Raw genomic sequence first — 24,320 nt, forward strand, 5'->3', positions numbered from 1 at the left:
TTTTAACATTCTGTATAAAATGGGTAGGTTAAATTTCGATACGTATCGAACCTGTAATTACGTCCAGATAATATGTAAATGACACTGTAAATACGTAAAGGCACATACGTATTGGACAGTTTTAATTTACGTCTAAATATGTACGTTTTGATTGTGAGATCAGGCTGGATTAATAGTTTCCACGTTAGATTGGGTACTGCTAAAACATTAACAAATTATTAATAAATGAATTAAGATGTGCAAATAGTAGAGGTCAACTCAACAAACAAAGACAAAATATATGACCTTTACAGACTGATTATAAGCTTGAATATATTAACATGAATAGTTTGTGAAGTGCCTACACTCTTAGAAAAGATGTGTTAAACATGACACTTCCTGTGTTAAACTTTAACACATTAATGAGTCCTGGGACGTTTTTCTTGTGTTTTTTTGTGTAAATTTTTACTCATTCGTTGTATTGATGATTTTAACACAAGGTAGATTGTTTAGCTTATTGTCAAGCTTATTGTCAAAATAATTATTATAATGAAATATCAACAATTACATTCATAGAACTGCAGAATATATGTACAATTTTAACCAGTCAAAAGGAAATGTACAACACAGGACAAAGGTTCTTTTCATCTCATTAGGTAACATGACGCATAACCCCACCTTCATAATCATTTCACTTTTTCCATCTTTTCCACAGCATAGGAGTAAAAGTCATTATTAAAATAGCCTTTTAAAAGCCAACACAATGTTTTTGTCCACCTCTAGGAATAAATGAACTTCTCCGCAGACTGGGTTAGGGTTAGGGTTAGGACTGGAGACTGGACTGAGTACTTGACCGACAATATCAGAATGTTCCCTGGTCTGTATACGTGTCCACAAACACAAATGCACTCAGTGCTTAAGTGGAGATCCCGGGTTTCAACACTATATTAAGACTTTCTGTCCAAAAATGATGAGATCCATAGACAGAAAGACTCCAGTTGAGGATTTAGCCTTCAGCTTGTCTGAAGCGAAGGGGTAGCTGTTTGAGACAAAAACACACTAAGACACATGCAAGAAACTATTATGTGATTATCTTTCTCCTTCCTACAGAAGTTAACCCACCTGTGCATTGATATTAGGTACCTTCCTGGTCATGTGGGACTGCAATGGTAGAGAGTCTTCTGCCTAATAAAAGATCACAAGTTTTACTGCAGTGCTTACCTGAAAATGGTTCATCTTCTGATTGGTTCATTTCCTGTGATCACTTATTTGATAAAATGTTAGTAAATCTAGATTGTAAGCTACCTGTTCTGCACCAGTGGCTCCAAAGCACTAGTTTCAGCAAACTTTTAAATAATCTACCACTGCTTTACACATAATAAATAAAGAGCATTGCTAGCACCATTTCTTTTATTTTCGTTTTTTTTAAAAACAGAGTGAAATACAGAGTTTAAAAGTGCGGTCACATTTGCCACTGCTTGGCATAATTTTGCATGCTAAATTCAGTCATTTGTAAAGGTGTGCAAGTGTGTCGTTTTGAAATCAAATTTCAACACATTTTAGCCGTGCTAACCATAGATATACATAATAAAGGCTAGATGTCTCGTCCGCACTGCTGGCCAATGGAGGTCCACGTCCGCACCTGGCGGCCATCTTGTGACAGTCAGCTTGTTCACTTGTAACATTGGGTTTTAATGGTGCATTTACTTTTTAAATAACCATAATTTGCTCAATTTTCTACCGATTTTCAAACTGTTTGGTTTGTTAAAAACATCAGAGATGTACTTATGACACTGCATACTTATGAATAATTATAACCATGGACTACCATATGAAAATAACATTTTCATAACAAATCACTTTTATAATATGAATATTACTATTATAATAAAATAATTTGAATTATTACATGGCATTTACTAGGCTTTTCCCCTCGACATTGCACTGTGCCTACTTCAGAGATCACTGTTCCCAGATATTTTTGCCTACCATCAAATGCCTGACCTCTTTAGAAGGCTGAGACCCTGTAGTTTCTTAGGAAACAATCAAAATAATTGTGTGAAGTACTGGCACAGAGTTAAAGAGGCTAGCATATGGTTTTTTACTTTCTGCCGGAATACCAACATCTCAACTGACCACATTTCAGCCTCTAGGTCACTTGATATGATATAAGTGATATGACTGTTTTGAAACAAAACTGAGCCCAAGCACCAGGTCTTGTGAAGCGGTGTGCAAAAGCAGATCAATATAGAATGAAATAAGAGTACTTTAGACCATTTATTTGCAAAGGTATGCTCATGCATTTCGTAAAATGCCCTATGGAAACTCCCCATAGGACTTATGGTTACCCAAAATGCATACTGACAATAAAAGGGTTACATTGAATTGTATGTCTGGGGTTCTGATACAGAATGACTACACAAAATATGGAATAATTACTCAAAAGTCTCTATTTTTAAACTATTATAAAAGTGACATTTATTTGCAATAAAAAGAGGTACAAGATTCCCCTTTACAAATATACACAGTTTTAAGAAACCAAACCATTTGTAAATCCGTCAAAATCATTTGAAGTTGTTGCTGTGTTTTTTTTTTTTGTTTTTTTTTAATGCATGATCATATGATTTGAAAGTTTAATGACATTTGGAAGCATTTCGATTTACATGAAATAATGATCTGGTAATCATTTAGTGATGTTTAAAAAGTTCATTAGTTAACATAAGCACATTATCTCATGTTTCTAGATATGTGAATATTTATTAAGTAATGATTAGTTAAACATTATATAATGTTTGTTAAAGTCATACTCCACTCGTTCCAAACCCGTGAAAGCTTAGTTTAACTTCGGAACACAATTCAAGATATTTTGAATGAAAACCAGGAGGCTTGTGACTGTTCCATAGACTACCAAGGTATTCCTTTAATGATTTATTAATGAACGTTATTGTAAAGTATTAACAATATTTTTGATGATTTCCGAGAGCTTTCTGACTTTGCATAGACAACAACACATCTGACACGTTCAAGGTCCAGAAAGGTATATAGGCATCGATATCTCATGCATTCTATTTTTAGTTTGTGATTTCACTTAATTTACTTGACTTCAAACATGAACTTACTTCTGTGGCAATCTAATCATGCATTATTAATCTTACCAAACTACCTGCCAGTAGGTTATAAATACAAATATTCAACAGAAAAGAAAAGAAACTTAGAGATCATTGGTGTTATGAACAGTCATAAATTAACCAAGATTTGTCATTTTAATTCTCTAATATAAAAATCGTCAGTGAGTCAGTTATAATGACTAAATATTTCTTGCAGTTTTGCTTGAAATGTATTGTTCTGTTTTTTTTTTTTATTAAAATAAATATTTATGTAATATAACTGATGATAAAACATCTAGCATATCACAGATATTTTTGTTATTGATCACATCATGAATTTTTTTATCAAATGCAAGACGATGTAATCAAACGTAACCAGAACAATTTTAATGATGGCTGCATGTTGTTTATTAACATGAGGATGAGTTTTTTTTAAATCTTGTAAAGTTCTGTACATTTCTTTTTTTAATTTTTTTTTTTATAAATGATGCATAGCAGTTGTACTAACAAGCAATCACATGAATAGATTTACAGGGGAGTTAAAAATAATAATAAACATGCATTATCCACTTTCAAAATACATTCAAATGGAAAAAAAGCACATTAATTATGTTCAGTCCACACTTATGTGAAATAGTTGTAGTCAAACATGTTTAGTTCTGATTCTTCTTGGGTTCTTAAAAAATTTGCAGTGTCCTGTTTCATTCACTCTTTTCACATTAGTGATCCCTTAGTGTTTGGGCCAGCCACAGCACTTACAGCTGTCATCAAACACAGTGCCTGGACCACACTTATCTATGTAAGTGTGGCCTCCTGCACAGTTATAATATTTGTTGGGGTCTTCAGGGTGAGGATAGAGTCCATCTGGCTTTCCATTACAGAATCCTGGTCCTGGAGCATGAGTGGTGGTGGTGGTGGTAGTGGTGGTGGTAGATGTGATTGGGCCAGGTTTGCGGGTGGTGGTTGAAATCTGAGGAGGTATTTCTGGAAAAAGCATTTTAATAAGCATTAGTTTTAGGGTGGGTTTGATGGTGGTGGTAAGGAGGGAGAGGTGGCAATTCTGATAAAATTAAAAACATTTTAGCATTAGCTAGGAAGCTTTTTAGCTTTTCTTTTGATTATAAAATGTAACGCTATAATTGTAACTAAATTTAATTTAAATTTTACAAACTGGCACTTACACCTACTGGTCCAAAAAATATAAACAATGCTTATAACTTTCCAAACATTAAGCTTGGTCTATAAAGATTCCTTGACTCACAGTATAGTGTTGAAAATTTTACCAAAGTCAGTCATAATAGGCCTACTTGTCTGCCATTTTGAAACTTACCACAAACTACCTGAGCAGCTTAAGGTGAACAGCGCCACCTAGTAATTAGGAAAGACTTACCGATATCCAGAAGATTGCGCAGATGGACCATGAGAGGATGGTTCCCCTGATTACAGAACTGTCCAGCAAAGTCATCCAGATCAAGCGCCCAGACGAAGGCTCCTCCAAATTTCTTGTCTTTCAGATAATGTACCTGTAAATTGAAAGGAGTATAGTCAGTTGCTGACAAATACTGACATTCAAACCAACTCCAGTAAATCAATACTCAAATCTCAAAAGTACCTTAGTTTCAAAGCTCTCCTTTGTATCAAATCCAACCCATTCACCATTCTTAGTGGCATAGGGCACCTTCTGATCCTCAATCCACTGGAGTGGTGTTCCCTCTAGGAATCCACAGATCTATACAAATATTTAGACAGAATTGTTTAATGTATGCCATTCATTTTACTTTCCATTTTGGACAAAAGGACTTTTCTAAAGCTCCCACCTCATAGTAAGACCAGAATCCAGCCTCGCGAGTGTAGCTTCCAGCTGAAGCAGGTCCACTAGCTGGGGCTCCAACGGCAGTATCTGAAGATGTCAGACGGAAAGTGCGACCGTATGTTGCAAAACCCATTCTGAGTTTCTCCACAGGGGTGCCGTTGTCCCTCCAATAGCGCATAGCAAAGTCCTGAATGAGCAAGATAGTAGTCATTTTAAAAATGATTCCTTTGGGAGGTTTGAATACATCATGATAAATGATGTTACAGTAAATCAGTTCTCACAGTATTAAAGTAGACCAGGTCTCCCTCATCCTTTGAGCCTTGGTACAGGGGACTGTTGTGTCCTGTGAATCTTTCCCAAGTTCCATGGAAGTCATAAGTCATCACATTGATGAAGTCCAAGTACCTAGGGAAAAAAAAGAAAATACACCAATCAAGAGAGGCCTTGGTGGCTTATTTTCACCTCATTGCTCTGCCATTTTGTAAATGTTATGATTCAGTGTCGTCATACTTACTTGGCAACCTCTGCAATCTCGTATCCATCATCAATGGTCCCTTTGCCAGCAGCTACAGCAGCAGTCAGCATCAGTCTGGGTCTGCCAGTAGCTTTGCTCTCAGCCTCATAGGCCTCAATAGTTTCCTATAAAGAAAAACATAATACAGTTAAAATCATAAACAGTGAAATTACTTTAGCTGAATAACAACACTACTGTCTTCGCTGAACTGAACCAAAATCTATAAACTATTGTATAAGTTATTATATAAAGCACTATATATCAAGGATAATAAACTTGACATAAAATGAGATTGAATAGGGAATTTGCTCCACAATATTTGCTTAAAAAGGAACTGTATTAGAATCAGACCCACCTTCAACAGCTGTGTGAATCTTTGTTTGTCTTCAGGTGGACTTCCTCTTGCTCCAGGGTATTCCCAGTCCAGGTCCATACCGTCAAATCCATAAGTTCTCAGGAACTTGATGGAGGACTGAATGAACTTCTGACGGTTTGCAGCATTGGACACCATGATGGAGAACCTGGAATGGACAGTCTTCGATGTTTTTGCATTTCTTTCGACAACATAAATCTAAACTTCAATATTTTTTTCAGAATACGTACTGTGCTGAACCAAAGTTCCATCCACCAACAGCCAAGAGAGTTTTAAGACTGGGATTTCTGTGAGGATAATGGAGATATTTTAGGATTTTGTGATATTAATTTAGTTAACATGTATGACATAACATCATAAATGATTTGAGAAACTGAGCATCTGAAGTGTTTATGTTTATGTAGTAACCAATACACACATGTTCTTGAGTTCATTGAAGGCCTTGTAAAGAGTCTCATCGTTCCATTCATAGGTGACAAGCTCGTTGGCATGGTTGATCATGGCAAAAGCATACAAAAGGTGTGTACAAAGGAAAGGGTCAACATTTGCAGGAGTATATTTTCCAATTCCAGGTCTGTACTGGGACCAGTTGGTGAAGTAGCAGCCCATTTCCATGGAGAAGGCTGGATATGGATACACAAAGAAGCTCTTAGACAAGACATCTTTCTTATTTAAACATATAAGTTAATAGTAATTCGTTACATTGAATGTAATATTATTATATGATGCAGTAGATACTCAAAGACTCACCAACATGGCAGAGCACCAAGCCCAAACCTAGAATATGCAATAATATCATGTAAATGACAAACATAAAAGAATGAATAAAACACATTAGTATTTCACTTATTATTTATACACATTACCTGCAATGAGCGTAAGCTTTCCCATGTTTATTTCTAATTGCCCTGTAAGAATAAAAGAAGAGGGTTTTTTAATTACATATATACTAATAGCAGAAATAAAGATTTTAAGATGTATTATGATCGCACATACCTAGGGTACCTCAAGCTCGAAAAATGTACAAAGGATCTTCAGGAACCCATGGTTTTTATAGCAACTGGGGGTTGTCAAAGCCATCTGGGATGATTTATTATGATGGTATTAGATATGGTATCTCTTCTAAACTATGGACTGAATTGTAAATATACCTTTTGGCCTCAGCACAAATTGCATGAAGCTAAAATCATAGATAAGATGAAAAATTAGGCCTGCTACAATAAAATCTGTGCAACGTGCCAATATGTTTGTTACACTGATATATAAAAATATATATATTAACTTATACATATAAAAAAAATATTCAGCTGACCTCAGTTATGCATTTATATTTGAAAAACGTAATTATAAAAGAATTATCATGTAATATGTGCAAGAGGAAATGACAATGTACGATAAATATAAATTAAAATATCTGGTCCTCTGAGACTTGTAGTAAAAGTATAAAGTTGTCTGTATCTTTGTTTTACTGTGAGACTATTGCTAAGCATAATTATTTATATTAATAGTAATCCTATTCCTATTTCTATTTCTATTAAAAGTTATCGTAACTAATCAAAAATAGCTGAATTTGATATCTGAATTAAAGGTTTAGATACAGTTTTCAGGAAACCAAACATTTATGGGGTCAATATTCTTTAAAGAGGCTTATGTAAGTAATTTATCTTTACAAAGATAATTTTCTTATATAACTTTGTTGCGCTATCAGAACCACATTATAAAGTGCTATGGTGCCTTCAAACTTATCGCTTCAGGATCACCATAATATTCCCCCACTGTTTTAGAAACCAAAATCAAACAGATGGTTAAACTGCACTTATCAATAAACCTTAGCAATGTCACATTTGTCTTCATTTTGCCATCATTTCCGGAATGTATAAAACTGTGTACAATCTGATCATTAAATCAAATATATAAATAAAGAGAATATAAGAACTAAAATGCGGAGATGTTAAAAGAGAACATCAGTGTTGTATTGCTCATATCTTATCACTGGTACATGCCATGTGATGATATCAGTGTGAAAAGGAAGAAATCACATTACCAAAGACAATAAAAATATGCTGCAAAAGCGACACTTAGGACATTTATAAAAATGTAAATAAAATATTGTTCTTTTCAACATTCTATTCATGAAATAACCCGCGGAGGACTGGAGTTATAGCATCTGAAAAAACAGCTTTTCCATCACAGGAATAAATTCTATTTTAAAATATATTAAAACAGAAAACAGTCATTTTTTAAATGAAAACTAATATTTCACAATATAACTGTTTTATATTTTTGATTAAATAAACGCTGCCCAGGTGAGCATATAAGAGACTTTGAAAATGGTTTACTAATTAAGTTTATTTCAATAAATAAATAAAAAAGACTTAAATGCATAACTAACTATAAATGTGTAGCTTCAATAATAAACTGCATATTCTTTATGAATCTATTTGTGTACACCACAAATAAATTTCCAAAAAAAAAAAAAAAAAGATTTAATCGCGTGCCAAGTGTCCCAGATATCTGCAGGTAGTTTATCAGCTCAGCTGTAATATAAGAATAAAAAAATCTAGGTCCCTAATATGCTTGCGTAACATTATCACAACTGTCAGAACAGCTCATTTTTATTTTTATAACTTTAATCTTCAAGTTAATCTGGCAAGCAAACCAACAAGACCTTATATTCTTGAGAAGGATACTCAGTTTACTGTATATTGTATTTCTTGGTGTTGATGGTAGACACTAAGTGAAAATACTGTATGTAGATGGGTGGTGTACATAATATGAAGTTTAATGATGGCACTTCTTTCCTCAATTATTTTTCAAGTTTATAAGAATGCTTTACTATGTGTGAAATTTACTGTTTCATAAAGCTAGTCATACATAGATTGTGTAACTATCTTTATTTCATTTGATCAGTTGGTATTAAGTAAAGAGTGCTATAAATATTTTTTTTAGCCCCCTGGGGCCTGAGAGCCTCTGGGGGCGTTTTACAGAAAGTTTCTTATCTTAGGTCTTAATTTCTTAATAACTCTGCCCCCCACACACACACACCACACACAGACTCCTCACCCCTCCTCATCACTACATCTATTTACAAACAAGCAAAAAACAGTTAACTTGTTATTACTTGCTCTACTGTCTGTTCATCCAGAATACTGAGTAATCCGTTTGCACACTGAAATATTTTCAGTTTGCACATTGAAATATTAATATACATAAAATTTTTCATAATCCATCTGTATATCATGCTGATAGTATTTAAAATCTGTAAATGATGTCCATATACTGCCTTATTTGTATATTTATTGTACATTTGTAACATATGACCTTGTATATTCTGTACTTGCTTATTGACCTTCTGGATAGATGCAAACTAAATTTTGTTGCTCTGTACCTTACATGTGCAATGAAAATAAAGTTGAATCTAATCTAATCTAATCTAATTTAAGATGCGATATCTAAAATAAGGATTTTCAGAAATGTATAGGCCTATTAAATAAGCAAATCATAACTTGATTTGGGTTTCTTATCCTATCTTACAAAATCGTATCTTATCTCTAGATAGGAATCTTATATTGCATTATCAAGTTCGACAATTCACTCTCAGGTCTGTTGCACTATGACCAGTAATGCTCCGTGATGCTTTGTTAGTCTCTGTAATGCCATTGCAGAACTGTAATATCAGTCTGTGATTACTTTTAAGCGTTTTGTTTGAAAAGGCAGTACATGCTTTATTAAAATGTAACCATGAAGGAAGCTTCAGAATTCTATTCTGGACAAATGTTTGGAATACCGAGGATTTTATGTTTTTGAAAGTCTTTTGTGCTCACCAAGGCTTCATTTGTTTGATTACAGATACAGTAAAACAGTAATGTTGTGAAATATTAATATTATCTGAAAGAACAGTTTTTTTATTGCTATATATTTTAAATTATAATTTATTCCTCTGATGTCAAAGTTGAATTATCATCAGCCAGTACTCCAGTCTTCAACGTGACTTCACAACGATCCTTCACAAATTACTCTAATATGCTGATTTGGCACTCAATTATTACTGGTACTTAATTACTATCATTCTTCTTATCAGCGTGGAAAAGTTTTTGCTGACTAACAACTTAAGAATTCTTTAATGAATAGAAAGAAAAATAAACTGCATTTGAAGTAACTTTTGTGACATTATGTCTTTACTGTAACATTTCATCTATTTAATGCATCCTTGCTGAATAAGAATATTAATTTCTTTTTCTTTTCTTTCTTTCTTTTTTATACTAATATCCCAAACTTTGTGTATGGTATATAAAGGTTTCCACAAAATATTAAGCAGCAAAAACTGCTTTCAGCATGAAAACAAAAAGAAATGTTTCTTGAGCAGCAACTCAGCATATTAGTATGATTTCTGAAGGATCATGTGTTATGGGTATACTGGAAATTATACATGACCATAATATATGTCTTTCAACATTTAAAAATCGTATTATACCAAACGTTTGACTTGTACCGCACAAATTTAAATATAGAGGGAGGTGTGATTAAATTAAGAAATTAAGACTAAACTAAATCAATATGATAGACACTTTTATTAGTTATTTTACAATGTCCCACTAATGTTGGAGGTTTTTAGACAGGTCAAAGATGATGTGTTGGAGTGCAAGCTCAGGTAATGTTGATACTAACTGCAGTGTTGTTGTTATTTTTATCACTGGATTGACACTTGCATGACCTTCGTCCCTGTCTGGACCCTTGTCTCTGTCTGCATTAAACACACTTTCCAATGAAAATAAGGAAGGCTACACTACAAAGAGCAAATGTACCTCTATCTGATTGAACAACGTCCTAATGTAACTTTCTTGTGTAACACTGGGTACATATTATCATAAATATTAGCTTGAAGTTACTTATACATGTCTATAGTATCCCTTTATGATCCTACAGAAGCAGTGGGTTCATCCTAAGGCTGTTGAAGATAATGTAATGAACATTTGTATGTCCACAGGCTACATTTCCACATGCCTGAAGTCACTGAAACATATGATGTTTGTGCAGTTTAGTTACACTAGTTTCTAGCTTCATCAGAAATAATAATAGTAGAGAGCTTGAGGTGAAACTGAAAATAGGTCATGTCAGATCAGTTTTTTTTTTTTAGGTCATGTCATGTCAGATCAGTTTCTTTTTTTTTCTTTTTTTTTGATAAGACAACAAGGCTATCCAACAAGATCAAATGTGTAGATATTGTTTATGATGTTTGTGTTTAAATGTGAAGAGCTTAACATTTAGTAGCACACTTTCATTCACTATAAAATTTGTAAGATTTAAGTGCATGAGCTTTTTTCTTCACAATCTCAAAATAAAGTTGCCATTGTATTCTCAATTGTTTTGAATAGCATTTCATTTCCTCCTATTGTGAACAGCCTCAAGGGAATGGACATCCACACCATTGAATCCACCAAGAGAGATACATTAAATCTTCACTGTGTCTGTCAAATAAAGAAAAATGTTCATTCAAAACAATAAGTTGCAAAATAAATAAATCTTTATTGGTATTTTACTACAATCAGCTAAATCTGCATTGGCCAAATCTGACTGAAATTCTGATTTTTCTATAGGCAAAAAAAATCTGATCTGACTTTTAGTGTCATGATATACATGTGTAGCCCTCCCTGTCTCTCCCCACCCTTAATTTTACTTTATGCTGAGTTTCCCACACAAAACTAAAGGGACATAGAAGCAACAAAATGAACAGGGGAATAACACATTTAACAGGTATTTTGTCTATTTTTATCCAAATATGTTTCTTTAACCCCACTGTTTTGTTGGAGTCAATTTGAACAACATTCAATTTTCAAAATACTTGAAATACTGATTAAATTATTTACTTCTCCTTTAAATTTTGTGAATATTTCTCATTTAGGGGCATAGCAAGATATTTATATATATATATATATTATTTATATTATATTATTTATACTATAAGTAACCAAGAGAAAAACATCAAAAACATTATGTTGTGTCTATGCTGATTTCTGAACATAAAACCAAGCTACAATGGATGTCTTTTTTCATAGTGCAGATTTTTGGAAAATTGCATGGAAACCAGTGTATGTCAGTTTGACCACAAATCTGAAGTTTTTTTTATACAACAGAAAGGTAACTATATTCATCTAATGTAAAAGCATCTATTAATGATCTTTTTCCATTTTTGTCAGGCCTGAATTTGCTCTTTCAGTTCGGTAAGGTTATTTTCAATCCACTGCATTAAAATGAAAATTCTATAGTTTTTTTTAGGAAGTATTGAGAGATTGAGAATTATTCATTAAAATTATATCACAAACAAATTACTTCTGACATGTTAGTATGTGTCTTTATTGTATTTTTCCTCAGTAACCTGTTCAAGACTGGTGTGTTACTTCACAAACTGGTCTCAGTACAGAGCAGGAACTGTTAAGTACCTTCCTGAGAATGTGGACCCATACTTGTGTACTCATTTGATCTATGCATTTGCCATTGTAAACTATGCCAATAACATAGCAGGCAGTGAGTGGAGATGATGTGGTCCTTTACTCGACCTTCAGTGCACTTAAGAACCGGTAAGGATGCTTCTAGCTCAGAGATACACGTTTCTAGTCTTGTATATTTTTGGTTTGTCAGATGTTCTGGTATGTGACATAGACTTCGCAAAAATGTTTCTTTTAGAAATCCTCACCTAATAACCTTGTTGTCCATCAGAGACCAGGACTCAAACCAGTAAGCATTCTTTTTCTGTTTGTTTTTTTGTTTTTGTTTTTTACAAAAACATGGCTTATTGAGAGAGATTTAGCAAATTTTCAATTAATCTGAAACATTTGTAAACCACATTACAAGTTATAGTGAAGTAAGTAGTCATGAATTTACTTGTTCACATTAGATTCTCCATTATGCTGTCCAACTGGACAAACCGTCAGATATTCATCAAGTCTTCAATAGAATTTCTGAGGAAGTATAACTTTGATGGGCTGGATTTGGACTGGGAAAACAAAGGCACTTTAGAGACGCATCTAGAAGAAAAAATGAAATTCACTGTACTATGCAAGGTTAAAATGAAAAATATGTTTTCATATGATGATGATGATGATGGTACTTTATTGTGACAGTAAAGTTTATCTGACAGTATCCATGTTTACAACATTGAACACCAACAAATGCATTTAATCTACACAGTACAAAAACATCAAGCATTGTACATTTAAAAATACACCTGTAACAAATTAAAACTTCATAATCATCGGGAAGAAGGAGGCGGGAACTGGCGGACAATCAAATAAGGTTTTAATAATCAAAATAAAGACAAAACAGCCCGTCAGCCCCTCACGGACGACTGATGCGCACAAATCAAAACCAAAACACAAACTAAAATCCAGGCCTGGTCCTCTCTCGTCCTTCACTGTCGTCGCTCCTGTTTTATATCCCTCCATCTCCTCCGTGGGACTCGAGACCGGTGGGTCGAGCAGGTGTCGCTCATTTCCAATCACTCCACCGGCCTCGCTCCTGTTCCCACGTCTCTCGGCCCCGCCCCACTCGTCACAATATCCTACACTTTACAGCACCTTCACCTCGTATGCTCTTGATTCAAAGTGTCTTATTCAACTCAAGGATAGCTTGATGCACAAAATGAATGCTTCATCCTCACTCTGTTGAAACCTCCAATTTGACTGCAATTAGACAAATTCATAATGCAGGATGTGATTAGAGTCAGCTATTATTATCTAGCCTTAACAAGTTGTTATAATAGGCTAAATCATATATAACTTCACAAGAGGGTGACCAACAATCCTTGAACAGACTTCTATGTAATTAAACAATTTTATTTTTAACTTAAACAATAGACTCTTATACCATATAGAATTACAATATTCCAGTATACTCATAATCACAGACATAAAGAATAGCAAAGGTATCTTCCTTCTCATTCTGAAAGACCTAAGACGATGAAGATTTACTCTTTTACAAAGAGTATCAATGTGATCCTTCCAAGACAGCATATCTTCCACCATCACTCCTAATATTTGTACATTTTAACCTGTCTGATTTTTTCATTATGAATAACAACAGGCAATGTACAACCATCAAATGTGGACCCAAATATGATTTCTACACCATTCTACCAATTTTGTCACACCCTATTGATGTAGAACAGGACTGTCCAAAGCATTCAACACGAATATTAAAACAGTGTCATCAGAATAATTTAAAATATAATGATTTGTCATGTCAGCTCAACAATCATCTGTATATAAAGTAAAAAGTATAGCAAAACTGACACTTCCTGGTGTACTCCAACATTTGTTATAATAGCAGATGACATATTTTTATTCACTCACAGAAATAAGATATACCAGCAAATCAATTGGGAATTTACGCTCAACTGTACAAGTTTTGACACCAAAATATTAACCTGTATTGTGTTAAACGTGGAGGAGCAATCTAGAAACAAAGTTCCTACTGCAGTAGTAGGTTTATCTAGAGGTTTAGAAATTAAAATATGTACTAAAGTAGCAACAGCATCTTCAGTACTATGAAGGGTGAATGCTGAAGTAACAATCTTTCCAAGCATTTCCAAATTACTGAAGTAAGGGCTATTGGTCTAAAATCCTTATATTCTCTCGGACATGGAACTTTGGATAATGGTTTTATACATACAGTCTTCAATAAAACAGAAACAATGTGTGTAACAATACTAGTTGCCACAGTAGGGCTAATTCATTTCCTAAGTTCTTAAAAAAAACCGCACTACACCCTTCAGGACCAACAGCTTTTATCCTATTGATAGTCCTGATGTCATATACCTTAATAACAATTTTCTCTGCAGGTAATGGAGCTACGGCATCTATTATTTCATTGCATTTGGCATATTTACCCGTTGATCTGAATCTAGTAAAAATAATAATAGTTAATTCCCAAAACAAAATCAGTTACAATAGATTTATTTGAGGGAAAAAAACCAAGTCATTGTTTTCATAATGTCCCATACCTTCTTAGTATCATTAGTCTGAAATGCTTCCTATAAGCTTGTTTTGCTTCCTTCAATATAATTTTTTATTATCTTTCTGTTTGTTTAAATACCTTAATAACTTTATTCTTAAGTGCTCCTTTCCTCAAATGTATAACTTCTTTTATACTTTTAGTCACGTATGGATTATTATTTGAATACACTTGAACTTCTTTTGTAGGTATAACCAACTCGACGCAAAAAAAAAAAAATGTAATCATTCAGCTCTGTGGTTCTTTCATCAACTGAACCGTTATCAAAACTATGGGAGTAAAATAATGACTTATGTCTTTGAAACAAAAAAGCATGCTGAATAGCACTAACTGAAAAATAATGCATTGCATTAACAGTACTTGCATTTTAATGCCTTGAATTTCCAGGACTTGCATTGTTAGGTCCTGAAATTTTATATAGTTGTTCATTTAAGCTGTGAATATTTCAATTCAAAATATTTCACACACCTTTTCATAATTAAAAAATCAATAATTCATATTGACGTTCCAGAATTCACTTCCAAAATATTAAATCGGTTAAAAAATACAATGTATAATATTCGACAGGCAAATTTCGGTCCATTTTATTTCACTTTCCAAATTCGCTTCCACAAATTCAGTGGTTAAAATTCGGCAGATAATTCCATAGACAGTAAAAGAAATGGACACAGCGACCCCATTGGAACTCAATTGAGACAAGTGAAGCCCATTTTTAGCGATTTTTAGCACTTCCGTTTCTGACGCGCAGACTCAAACTAAGCTTGATGACGTCAGCAACCTGTCTGACAGATGTAAATCTTCTAGTAGCTGTGCGTGAAAACTGCCATCGTTAATCTTGCAGAGACGGCGAGCTTGAACGGGAAGTTCTTTGGCGTGAGTGAGCAGGAGTAAGTATTCTGATTAATTATTTTGTATAGTATTTTAAAATGTAACGCCAGGGCTTGTATCTATGGGCTTCTCTCTTGACGTCTCCCCGATTGCCTGCGAGCTTCTCCTCCTGTCTGTACGGTAATTTCTCTACTGTGCGACAGAGAGTCGAGTGGTTATGACGCAATCGTTAGCCTATTTTTACAAAAACTGTTTCTATGGGGCCATAATGTAACATAGAAGGTAATGGAGCCCTTTATACATTGTCGTGTATCTTTAGAAATAAATAATGGACAAATGGAGTCTTTAAACGCCTCAGATGTAAAGTTATTCGCTGTCAAAGTGATGCCAAAATGAATGGGAGTCAATGGGATGCTAACGCAAGTGAAGTTCTGCTACAAGATGGCGGCACGCGGCCGACTTCAACTTCCGGTCGACTTCCTTCCCACCTGGATAATTGAGAAGGGTCTGGCTGCAGACCATGGGCGAGTGGAGCTCCACTCTCAAACCGGAAATACGTCACCTCCACTTGAAAACATCAAGATGGCGTTGCCGGGAGTACTTCAAACTTAAACTCAGGTAATTTTATCTCTGCATCGTTAAAATGGTGAACTGACGCTGTTGTAACGTGCAGTGTAAGAAAAACGCACAGGGCTTACGTGAAATTACTCACAAAAGGATTAATAAACACTATGAATTTATAGATTTATATCGCGAGCAATGTTGATTTCTGGCCACTGATCTATAAATCATATATTCACCATATATAGACATTAATAGATCAATGTGTCTGTCCAAAGTTATCAAGTTCAATTACAAACCTTTACGGCACATTTCAACAACTGAACAAATATTATTAGTGTTGATACAGCCAAATAAAGAAAAAAGATGGAAAAAAAAAACAAATAACAATAATCACACCATAAGATAAAACAGAATAAATAAGGGAAAGAAAAAGAAGGATGAGGGTCTTATTCTAACAGCAAAAACAAGTTCAAAGCATACAAGAGTTTCTGGGCGTTCCTGTCCATCATGTAATAAAGAGACTTTGCAAATATCCTTAGTTTATTCTTCCATCCGCTGAAGTGAGGTTTAACCTTTAAAAACTTACATCTATGAATATAGTATTTGCACAAAGTAATTAAGTTATTTATCAAAAAGTCTAGGATCTTTTCCTTCAACAATACTCCAACCTTAATTGAGATCACAGTCAAAGGCTGTATTGATATATGTTTGGAATGAAGCCAGTTTTGAAATTCGAGCCAAAAAGTCTGTACAAGTTCACATTGGAAAAACATATGATCTACAGTTTCAATATCTTTCTCACAGAACCTGCATGAATTGTTCTCCCAATTAAATCTTTCTTGTAGGAAGTTATTAGATGGATAAATGTCATTTAGAATTTTAAATGTTACTCCTTTGGCTTTAAGAAGCACTGGATAAGTAAAATAAAGTTTCCTTATTTTCTATGCCTCTTCTTCACTAAATTCTTGAAGAACAAACTTTCTTTTCAGTTGACTGGGGAAGTACAGTTTGGATAATAAATTTCTGATAAAATTATTTGTTAATTGTTTGCTCTTTAAATTTTTACCTTCAGTACATGATGGATAGCATAGGTGTAAACTTAGTTTTTGGTGGCTTGTGTTAAAATAACGTGGTGAATAATGAAAGGACACGATCGTTTTGTATGTGTATGTCTTTAGCATTTGTTGTATAATGTTAAAAAGTCATATGAGGTGGTTGTTTCCATATTTAATTTTTCATTCACATCCAGGGATAGGATTGGCATGGAAGATGCAGCACTCTTTACATTTTAAATGTTTCCACCTCTTTTTACATGTGACATTAACATGTACATATTTATTTTTTCAGATCAAAGATCAGATCAAATGTATATCAAGTGTTATCCATTCTCATAACACCTCCACAAATAGAGACTGGAACTTCTGAGCACCATCACCTTGTCTGCTTTGGGACTGTCTTAGGTGAATGATGCAGTACTATTCTGAGTTGAATTTACATAACGTCAGTACACAGACATAGTATTGTTCCAGTTTTGCTATGCTCATGTCTTCTTTGTGTCCCCATCCCAGCAATCAGATGCATCAGAACAACAAAGCACAACTGTGGTGGCCCAGGCACCTTCAGCAACAAGTAAATTGCTTTAACATTAATGATAACGCAATGTAAGTTTTGTAATTAAACTTGACCCATCTGACGTAATTGTTCATGCCAGAGATTTAACAACACTGTCAGTCAGGAGCATATTTAACATGAGGCACACTTCAGCTTGCTTGATGGTGACTTCAGTAAGTGTGGTTGACCCTCTTGTTTTTGTGGCTATGACAATTAGGCTAAGTAATCTCACTCTCTTCCATTTCCCTTACATTAAACCTTTGACTGAAACATGAAAATTATATATATTTTTTTTGATACTGAACAGGTGCAGTGAAGATATTTAAAGAGACACTATCACTATCTAAAGTACAGGAAGCTGTACATCATCTCTAGGTGCAGTCGCCTACAGTGCAGCCAGCTTCACAAAGACTGTGGGGCTGGTCACCAGGAAAATGGACAACAGGGAGGGCTTTTTGGGTTTTACTCCTCAGATGACCACCCTGGCTATTGTAGCTGGGATTGCTTAAAAAGACGATGGAGGTCTTGAAGAGTAAAGTGTGCATGCATGCGTGCGCACACATTGTGTTTTTCACTGTAACAATTATGGTCACTTGCAGTTCATGTGTTTTCAGTGTTGTGTAAGATGTTTATTATTATTATTACTCAAAAACCATTAAAACTTCTAAATTGTGGAAGTTATGCTTCATTATTTTATTGTGGTTTATTTGTATATGTTGTTATTTTGCTTAAAATACAAAATTCAACACACAAAATTCTGGTTGAGGTATTATTTTAATAATTTATTTAATATTTCATTTATTTTTCACTGCTAAATATCACAAACATAGTTAACTTTCTAAAATGTATGGAATGTTACATTGGCAGTTGTACATTGGTAAAACAAACATGAACAAAAGGCAGAAGCCCACAAAATATGGACTGCGGATGTCTGTGGTGCAAATTGTAGGGGGGAATAAAAAAATTGCTGTCGTGTCATAAACCGTAAAAGATTAGTATATATTATTATTTTTATTATTTCTACTAGGTAGAAGTAACAAAGATAAAAGTACAGAACATATTAACATTACAAGGTGACATAATTTGCAAAGCACCCTTTATACATGTATATAACAAGTAATAATACAAAACGAAAGTTTGGTGGAGGTGACGTATTTTCGCTCTTGAATGGAGCTCCACTCGCCCCCATGGAGGTGACGTAATTCTACGGAAAGTGTAGCCCGGACCAACCTGGCGGCCGCATCATTAGTGGAGGCGATGTAAATTACGGAAAGTGTGGCCCATTCCAACATGGCGGCGGAAGAGCGGAAATACGTCACCTCCACTAGCGACAATTGGGATTATAGAGCTCTGTAATTCAATTGTTACTAGTAACAATTACAATTATAGAGCTCTCTAATTGAATTCTTACTAGTAACAATTACAATTATAGAGCTCTCTAATTGAATTCTTACTAGTAAAAATTGAGTTACAGAGCTCTTCAATTGATTTATTACTAGTAAAAATACACATTAAAGATATGTGTAATTGCAGAGCTCTATAATTGAATTACAGAGTTCTCTAATTGAATTGGTACTAGTAACAATTCAATTAGAGAGCTCTCTAATCGTAATTGTTACTAGTAACAATTGAATTACAGAGCTCTCTAATCATAATTGTTACTAGTAACAATTCAATTAGAGAGCTCTGTAATTCAATTATAGAGCTCTATAATCAAATTGTTACTAGTAACAATTCAATTGTAGAGCTCTCTAATCGCAGTTCTTACTAGTAATAATTAAAGTAATAGTAATAATTAAATTATAGAGCTCTCTAATTCAATTGTTACTAGTAACAATTTGATTATAGAGCTCTATAATTAAATTACAGAGCTCTCTAATTGAATTGTTACTAGTAAGAATTAAGTTACAGAGCTCCATAATTCAGTTCTTACTAGTAACATTTAGAATTAGAGAGCTCTGTAATTGCAATCTTACTAGTACAAATTGAATTACAGAGCTCTACAATAGCAATTCTTACTAGTAACAATTGCATTACAGAGCTCTGTATTCGGCGACATATCATTATGCTAATCGTGCCTTATTTATATATATATTCAACTGGGGTATATAAACAGGCAGGCGGGAAACTTTGGCGTCCGCATTCGACATGGACGAAGTACACGGTGGAGAGGCAGGGCAGCAGTCTGCAATATCTGCGATTTGTAGCCAAAACATTCAATTCAAACACAATACCATTTTTAAATCCCCAAGATGTCTCCTAATAAAATAAAAAGAGAAAATGCAGATAACACATTCATAAAAGAAATTATAGACATATTAGTGCTCTTAGTGCAAGTTGTCTAAAAACAATCTGGTGCGTCCTAATGTGGGACACTGAAAAGTCTATGATAAAAGTCCAAAATCTATGATGATGATAGTAATAGTAATGATAATAATAATAATGATATTGATAATAATAATGATAATAATAATAAAAGTTCTGAAAAGGCCAAAGTCTATGATAAAAGTCCAAAATCTATGATGATGATAGTAATAGTAATGATAATAATAATAATGATATTGATAATAATAATGATAATAATAAAAGTTCTGAAAAGGCCAAAGTCTATGATAAAGGCCAAAATCTATGATAATGATGATAGTAATAATAATGATAATGAAAATCGTCTAGTAATTCTCTTGGTTATGGATGGATTTATTGATAATTGAACATCAGACAAATAATACAATATGATAGTTTTTATGCATTTATTACAAAGACATTAGCCAACTATTTTCATAGGCTAGGTTATTATATATAATATATATTTTTCAGACCGTTCTCATCCCGAGGCGTCATATACTGACCCTTTTGACATTTCGTCAACATCCTACGCACATGGCACCCTCTAGCGTCAATATTAGAAGCAGATAAAAATGGGCCAGAAGGCGCCTCCTAGCGGTCTAACCCTAACCCTAACCCTAACCCTAACCTTAACCCATAATCTGTGTCTCATATTGACGCTAGAGGGTGCCATATGCGTAGGATGTTGACGAAATGTCAAGAGGGTCAGTATATGACGCCTTTGGATGAGAATGCGTTAATATTTTTACATATAAAAGAGTTAAATGCACAGTCAGAATTCCTCACTGTTATCTTGTTCATTTTACTTAACAACAAACACATGCATACTCCTTAATATCAAGTTTGTCAAAAGGCTTTCATCTCAGGCATCATCTTAATTTTGCTTTAATGTGAACATGATTAATATGTTACCTAAGTCTGTAAAATATTTCAGGATACTTTAGAACCACGCTACAGGGCTTTTATTTTGAAACGCACTTTTGTAGGCGGGAAATCTGCAATCTGTTTTGCATCTCGTGAATTGGAGTTTCTACTAGTAATAATACAATTATAGAGCTCTGTAAGTAGAATTGTTACTAGTAAGAATTGAATTAAAGAGCTCTCTAATTCAGTTTTTACTAGTAACAATTACAATTAGAGAGCTCAATAATTCAGTTTTTACTAGTAACAATTGAATTAGAGAGCTCTCTAGTGGAATTGTAGAGCTCTGCAATTGGATTATTACTAGTAACAATTGAATTAGAGAGCTCTCTAGTGGAATTGTAGAGCTCTGCAATTGAATTCTTACTAGTAATAAATGAATTGTAGAGCTCTCTAATTGGAATTGTTACTAGTAAAAACTGAATTATAGAGCTCTTTAATTCAGTTGTTACTAGTAAGAATACAATTGCAGAGCTCTATAATTCAATTAGAGAGCACTACAATCATAATTGTTACTAGTAAAAATTTAATTATAGAGCTCTATAATTGTAATTGTTACTAGTACAAATGAAACGTTTTTATGCTGAAACGGCCTTCCATAATTAGAGAGCACTACAATCATAATTGGCCCGTTTCCAACATGGCGGCGGCGTCGCTAGTGGAGGTGACGTATTTCCGCTCTTGAGTGGAGCTTTACTCGCCCATATGTCTGCAGCCAGACCATAGACAGTAAAAGAAATGGACACAGCGACCCCATTGGAACTCAATTGAGACAAGTGAAGCCCATTTTAAGCAATTTTTTGCACTTCCGTTTCTGACGTGCAGACTCAAACTAAGCTTGATGACATCAGCAACCTGTCTGACAGATGTAAATCTTCTAGTAGCTGTGCGTGAAAACTGCCATCGTTAATCTTGCAGAGACGGCGAGCTTGAACGGGAAGTTCTTTGGCGTGAGTGAGCAGGAGTAAGTATTCTGATTAATTATTTTGTATAGTATTTTAAAATGTAACGCCAGTACGCCATATTAAGTTAATTGCCTGCGAGCTTCTCCTCCTGTCTGTACGGTAATGCGACAGAGAGTCGAGTGGTTATGACGCAATCGTTAGCCTATTTTTACAAAAACTGTTTCTACGGGGCCATAATGTAACATAGAAGGTAATGGAGCCCTTTATACATTGTCGTGTATCTTTATAAATAAATAATGGACAAACGGAGTCTTTAAACGCCTCAGATGTAAAGTTATTCGCTGTCAAAGTGATGCCAAAATGAATGGGAGTCAATGGGAATGCTAACGCAAGTGAAGTTCTGCTACAAGATGGCAGCACGCGGCCGACTTTAACTTCCGGTCGACTTCCTTGCCGCCTGTGAGCGACTGACAGCAGATGGAGATCATGCCTCTGTGCTCTACTGCTATTCCTGCAGCTCCCGGATGTGAAAGGGCGAATTATCTGCCGAATTTTAACCACAGAATTTGTGGAAGCGAATTTGGAAAGTGAAATAAAATGGACCGAAATTTGCCTGTCGAATATTATACATCGTATTTTTTAACCGATTTAGTATTTTGGAAGTGAATTCTGGAACGTGAATATGAATTATTGATTTTTTTATTATGAAAAAGTGTGTGAAATATTTTTAATTGAATTATTCACAGCTTAAACGAACAACTATATTAAATTCCAGGACCTAAAATGCAAGCCCTGGAAATACAAGGCATTAAAATGCAAGTACTGTTAATTCAATGCATTATTTTTTCAGATAGTGCTATTCAGCATGCTTTTTTGTTTCAAAGACATTATTTGACTTCCATACAAAACTTTCCCAATTTGTCTAATCGAAACAGACTTTAATGGTTCTCTACGTTCATTTCATTTTTCAAACATGTTTTTCTTCTTCTTGGCTTAAGCAGAAAGTTTATTAAAGTTTATGCTTAAAATTAGTAAAAACGATTACCTACTAAATGAGTTTTGTGAAACTTAAGGAACTTCTGGAGTCCTTTCTAGCTGAAGGCCAGTCAAACAAATACGCCAGACTGATGCTAACAGAAACTGTTTCAGCACAGAAAAAAGTTATTGAAAGGAGCTACAATATTCCAGAGATCTTTAAGTAAGAGCAACATGTCATTCAGCTGCCGTGCTAATTGTCTCATGAAAATTACAAAAATTGTCCCCAAAAAGTGTAAAAACATTTTTAATTTATTTTCTTAGGTACTTGGACTATATTAGTGTCAAGACATTTGATTTTCATACATTTAAAGATGGCTTGCAAGACATCACAGCCCTTTGTACAGTGGCATCCAAGACGAGGAGGATATCAACTCAAACACCGTAAGAAGACTGACTCTTATTATGAGCACAGGCTTCAAGACAATGAATAACTTGAATTTGCTGCTGGGTAGTTTGCATATTTTCATCTTGCATACAGGATTCTGCACTAAAATACTGGAGATTCCAAGGAGCTCCTCCTGAGTTTTTGATGGGCTTTGCCACGTATGGACGTTCCTTCATCCTCACCTCCTCTCAGAGTGGAGTTAGAGCCCCAGCCAATATCTTGGCTTCTCCTGGACCTTACACACAAGAGATGGGCCTGTGTGGGCCTGTATATTTTCTAGACAGAAACCTTTGTTCAAAATTTTTAATATTAATTGCAAATGCTTGTCTATATTAAGTTAAGAAATATTTTCTTTTTTCAAGATATGTCTCTTCCTAAATGGCTGGGTAGTACAGTGGATAGAAGACCAGAAAGTTCCTTTTTCTTTTAAAGGCAGTGACTGGGTGGGCTTTGACAATCTGAGGAGCTTTGAAATTAAGGTACATTCTGTTACATAGACTACTTTCACATTTAAATTGACAGACTATGTTATTAGAAAAATAACAGCTCTGCTTTTTATTGTTAAGATAAAATACTTAAAGGAACATGGCTTTGAGGGTGCATTTGTATGGGCTCTAGACCTGGATGATTTTTCTGGATATTTCTGTGGACAAGGCAATTACCCTTTAGTCAGCCTCCTGAAGAAATTGTTAATCCTTGGTAAGATTTGCATTAATTGATTTGATTTTTAGAATGGTTATTTATCTTCAGATTCTGATACATAATTATTTATTTGCTACAGGACCAGAAGATTAATTGAATGGTTCCATGACTACAAACTCCTTTGCAACATTTGGAAAGGGCTTTTCACCACTGCCAAAATGTGTGGACATTCTCAGCTCTCTTCCTGCATTGAAAAGTCAGTTCTGTGCAAACAGATCAAATGGA

General features: G+C 34.4%; 1 protein-coding gene, 1 long non-coding RNA gene and 1 pseudogene across 2 annotated transcripts; 2 read left to right on the forward strand and 1 right to left on the reverse strand.

The window, feature by feature from the left end:
- Positions 1-3,654: 3,654 nt before the first annotated feature.
- On the reverse strand, positions 3,655-6,741 carry LOC132126171 (acidic mammalian chitinase-like). The gene is made up of 11 exons (XM_059537287.1): positions 6,653-6,741; positions 6,537-6,563; positions 6,205-6,409; positions 6,017-6,073; positions 5,769-5,934; positions 5,414-5,538; positions 5,181-5,304; positions 4,904-5,086; positions 4,699-4,815; positions 4,477-4,609; positions 3,655-4,070 (listed from the first exon to the last, which is right to left on the reverse strand). Exons 1-11 carry the CDS (start codon positions 6,675-6,677, stop codon positions 3,817-3,819), a joined length of 1,416 nt encoding a protein of 471 aa, XP_059393270.1. The 5' UTR covers positions 6,678-6,741; the 3' UTR covers positions 3,655-3,816.
- A 3,643-nt stretch (positions 6,742-10,384) lies between these two features.
- Positions 10,385-24,188, forward strand: LOC132126213 (acidic mammalian chitinase-like; annotated as a pseudogene).
- LOC132126605 (uncharacterized) lies at positions 16,118-18,515 on the forward strand. Its single transcript, XR_009427417.1, has 5 exons — positions 16,118-16,241; positions 17,437-17,481; positions 17,547-17,816; positions 17,899-17,971; positions 18,106-18,515. It is a non-coding gene; the product is annotated as an uncharacterized LOC132126605 (long non-coding RNA).
- Positions 24,189-24,320: the final 132 nt, after the last annotated feature.

Source organism: Carassius carassius, chromosome 44 (assembly GCF_963082965.1).
Source record: "Carassius carassius chromosome 44, fCarCar2.1, whole genome shotgun sequence".
In the NCBI taxonomy this organism is placed as follows: domain Eukaryota; kingdom Metazoa; phylum Chordata; class Actinopteri; order Cypriniformes; family Cyprinidae; genus Carassius; species Carassius carassius.

Excerpts from the sequence above, each read along its gene's own strand:
- LOC132126171 (XM_059537287.1), bottom strand. The coding sequence starts at position 6,677 with ATGGGAAAGCTTACGCTCATTGCAG. Across the intron at positions 5,539-5,768 it reads GATTCACACAGCTGTTGAAG|GAAACTATTGAGGCCTATGA; the intron begins GTGGGTCTGATT and ends TTTTCTTTATAG. Across the intron at positions 5,305-5,413 it reads GAGATTGCAGAGGTTGCCAA|GTACTTGGACTTCATCAATG; the intron begins GTAAGTATGACG and ends TTTTTTCCCTAG.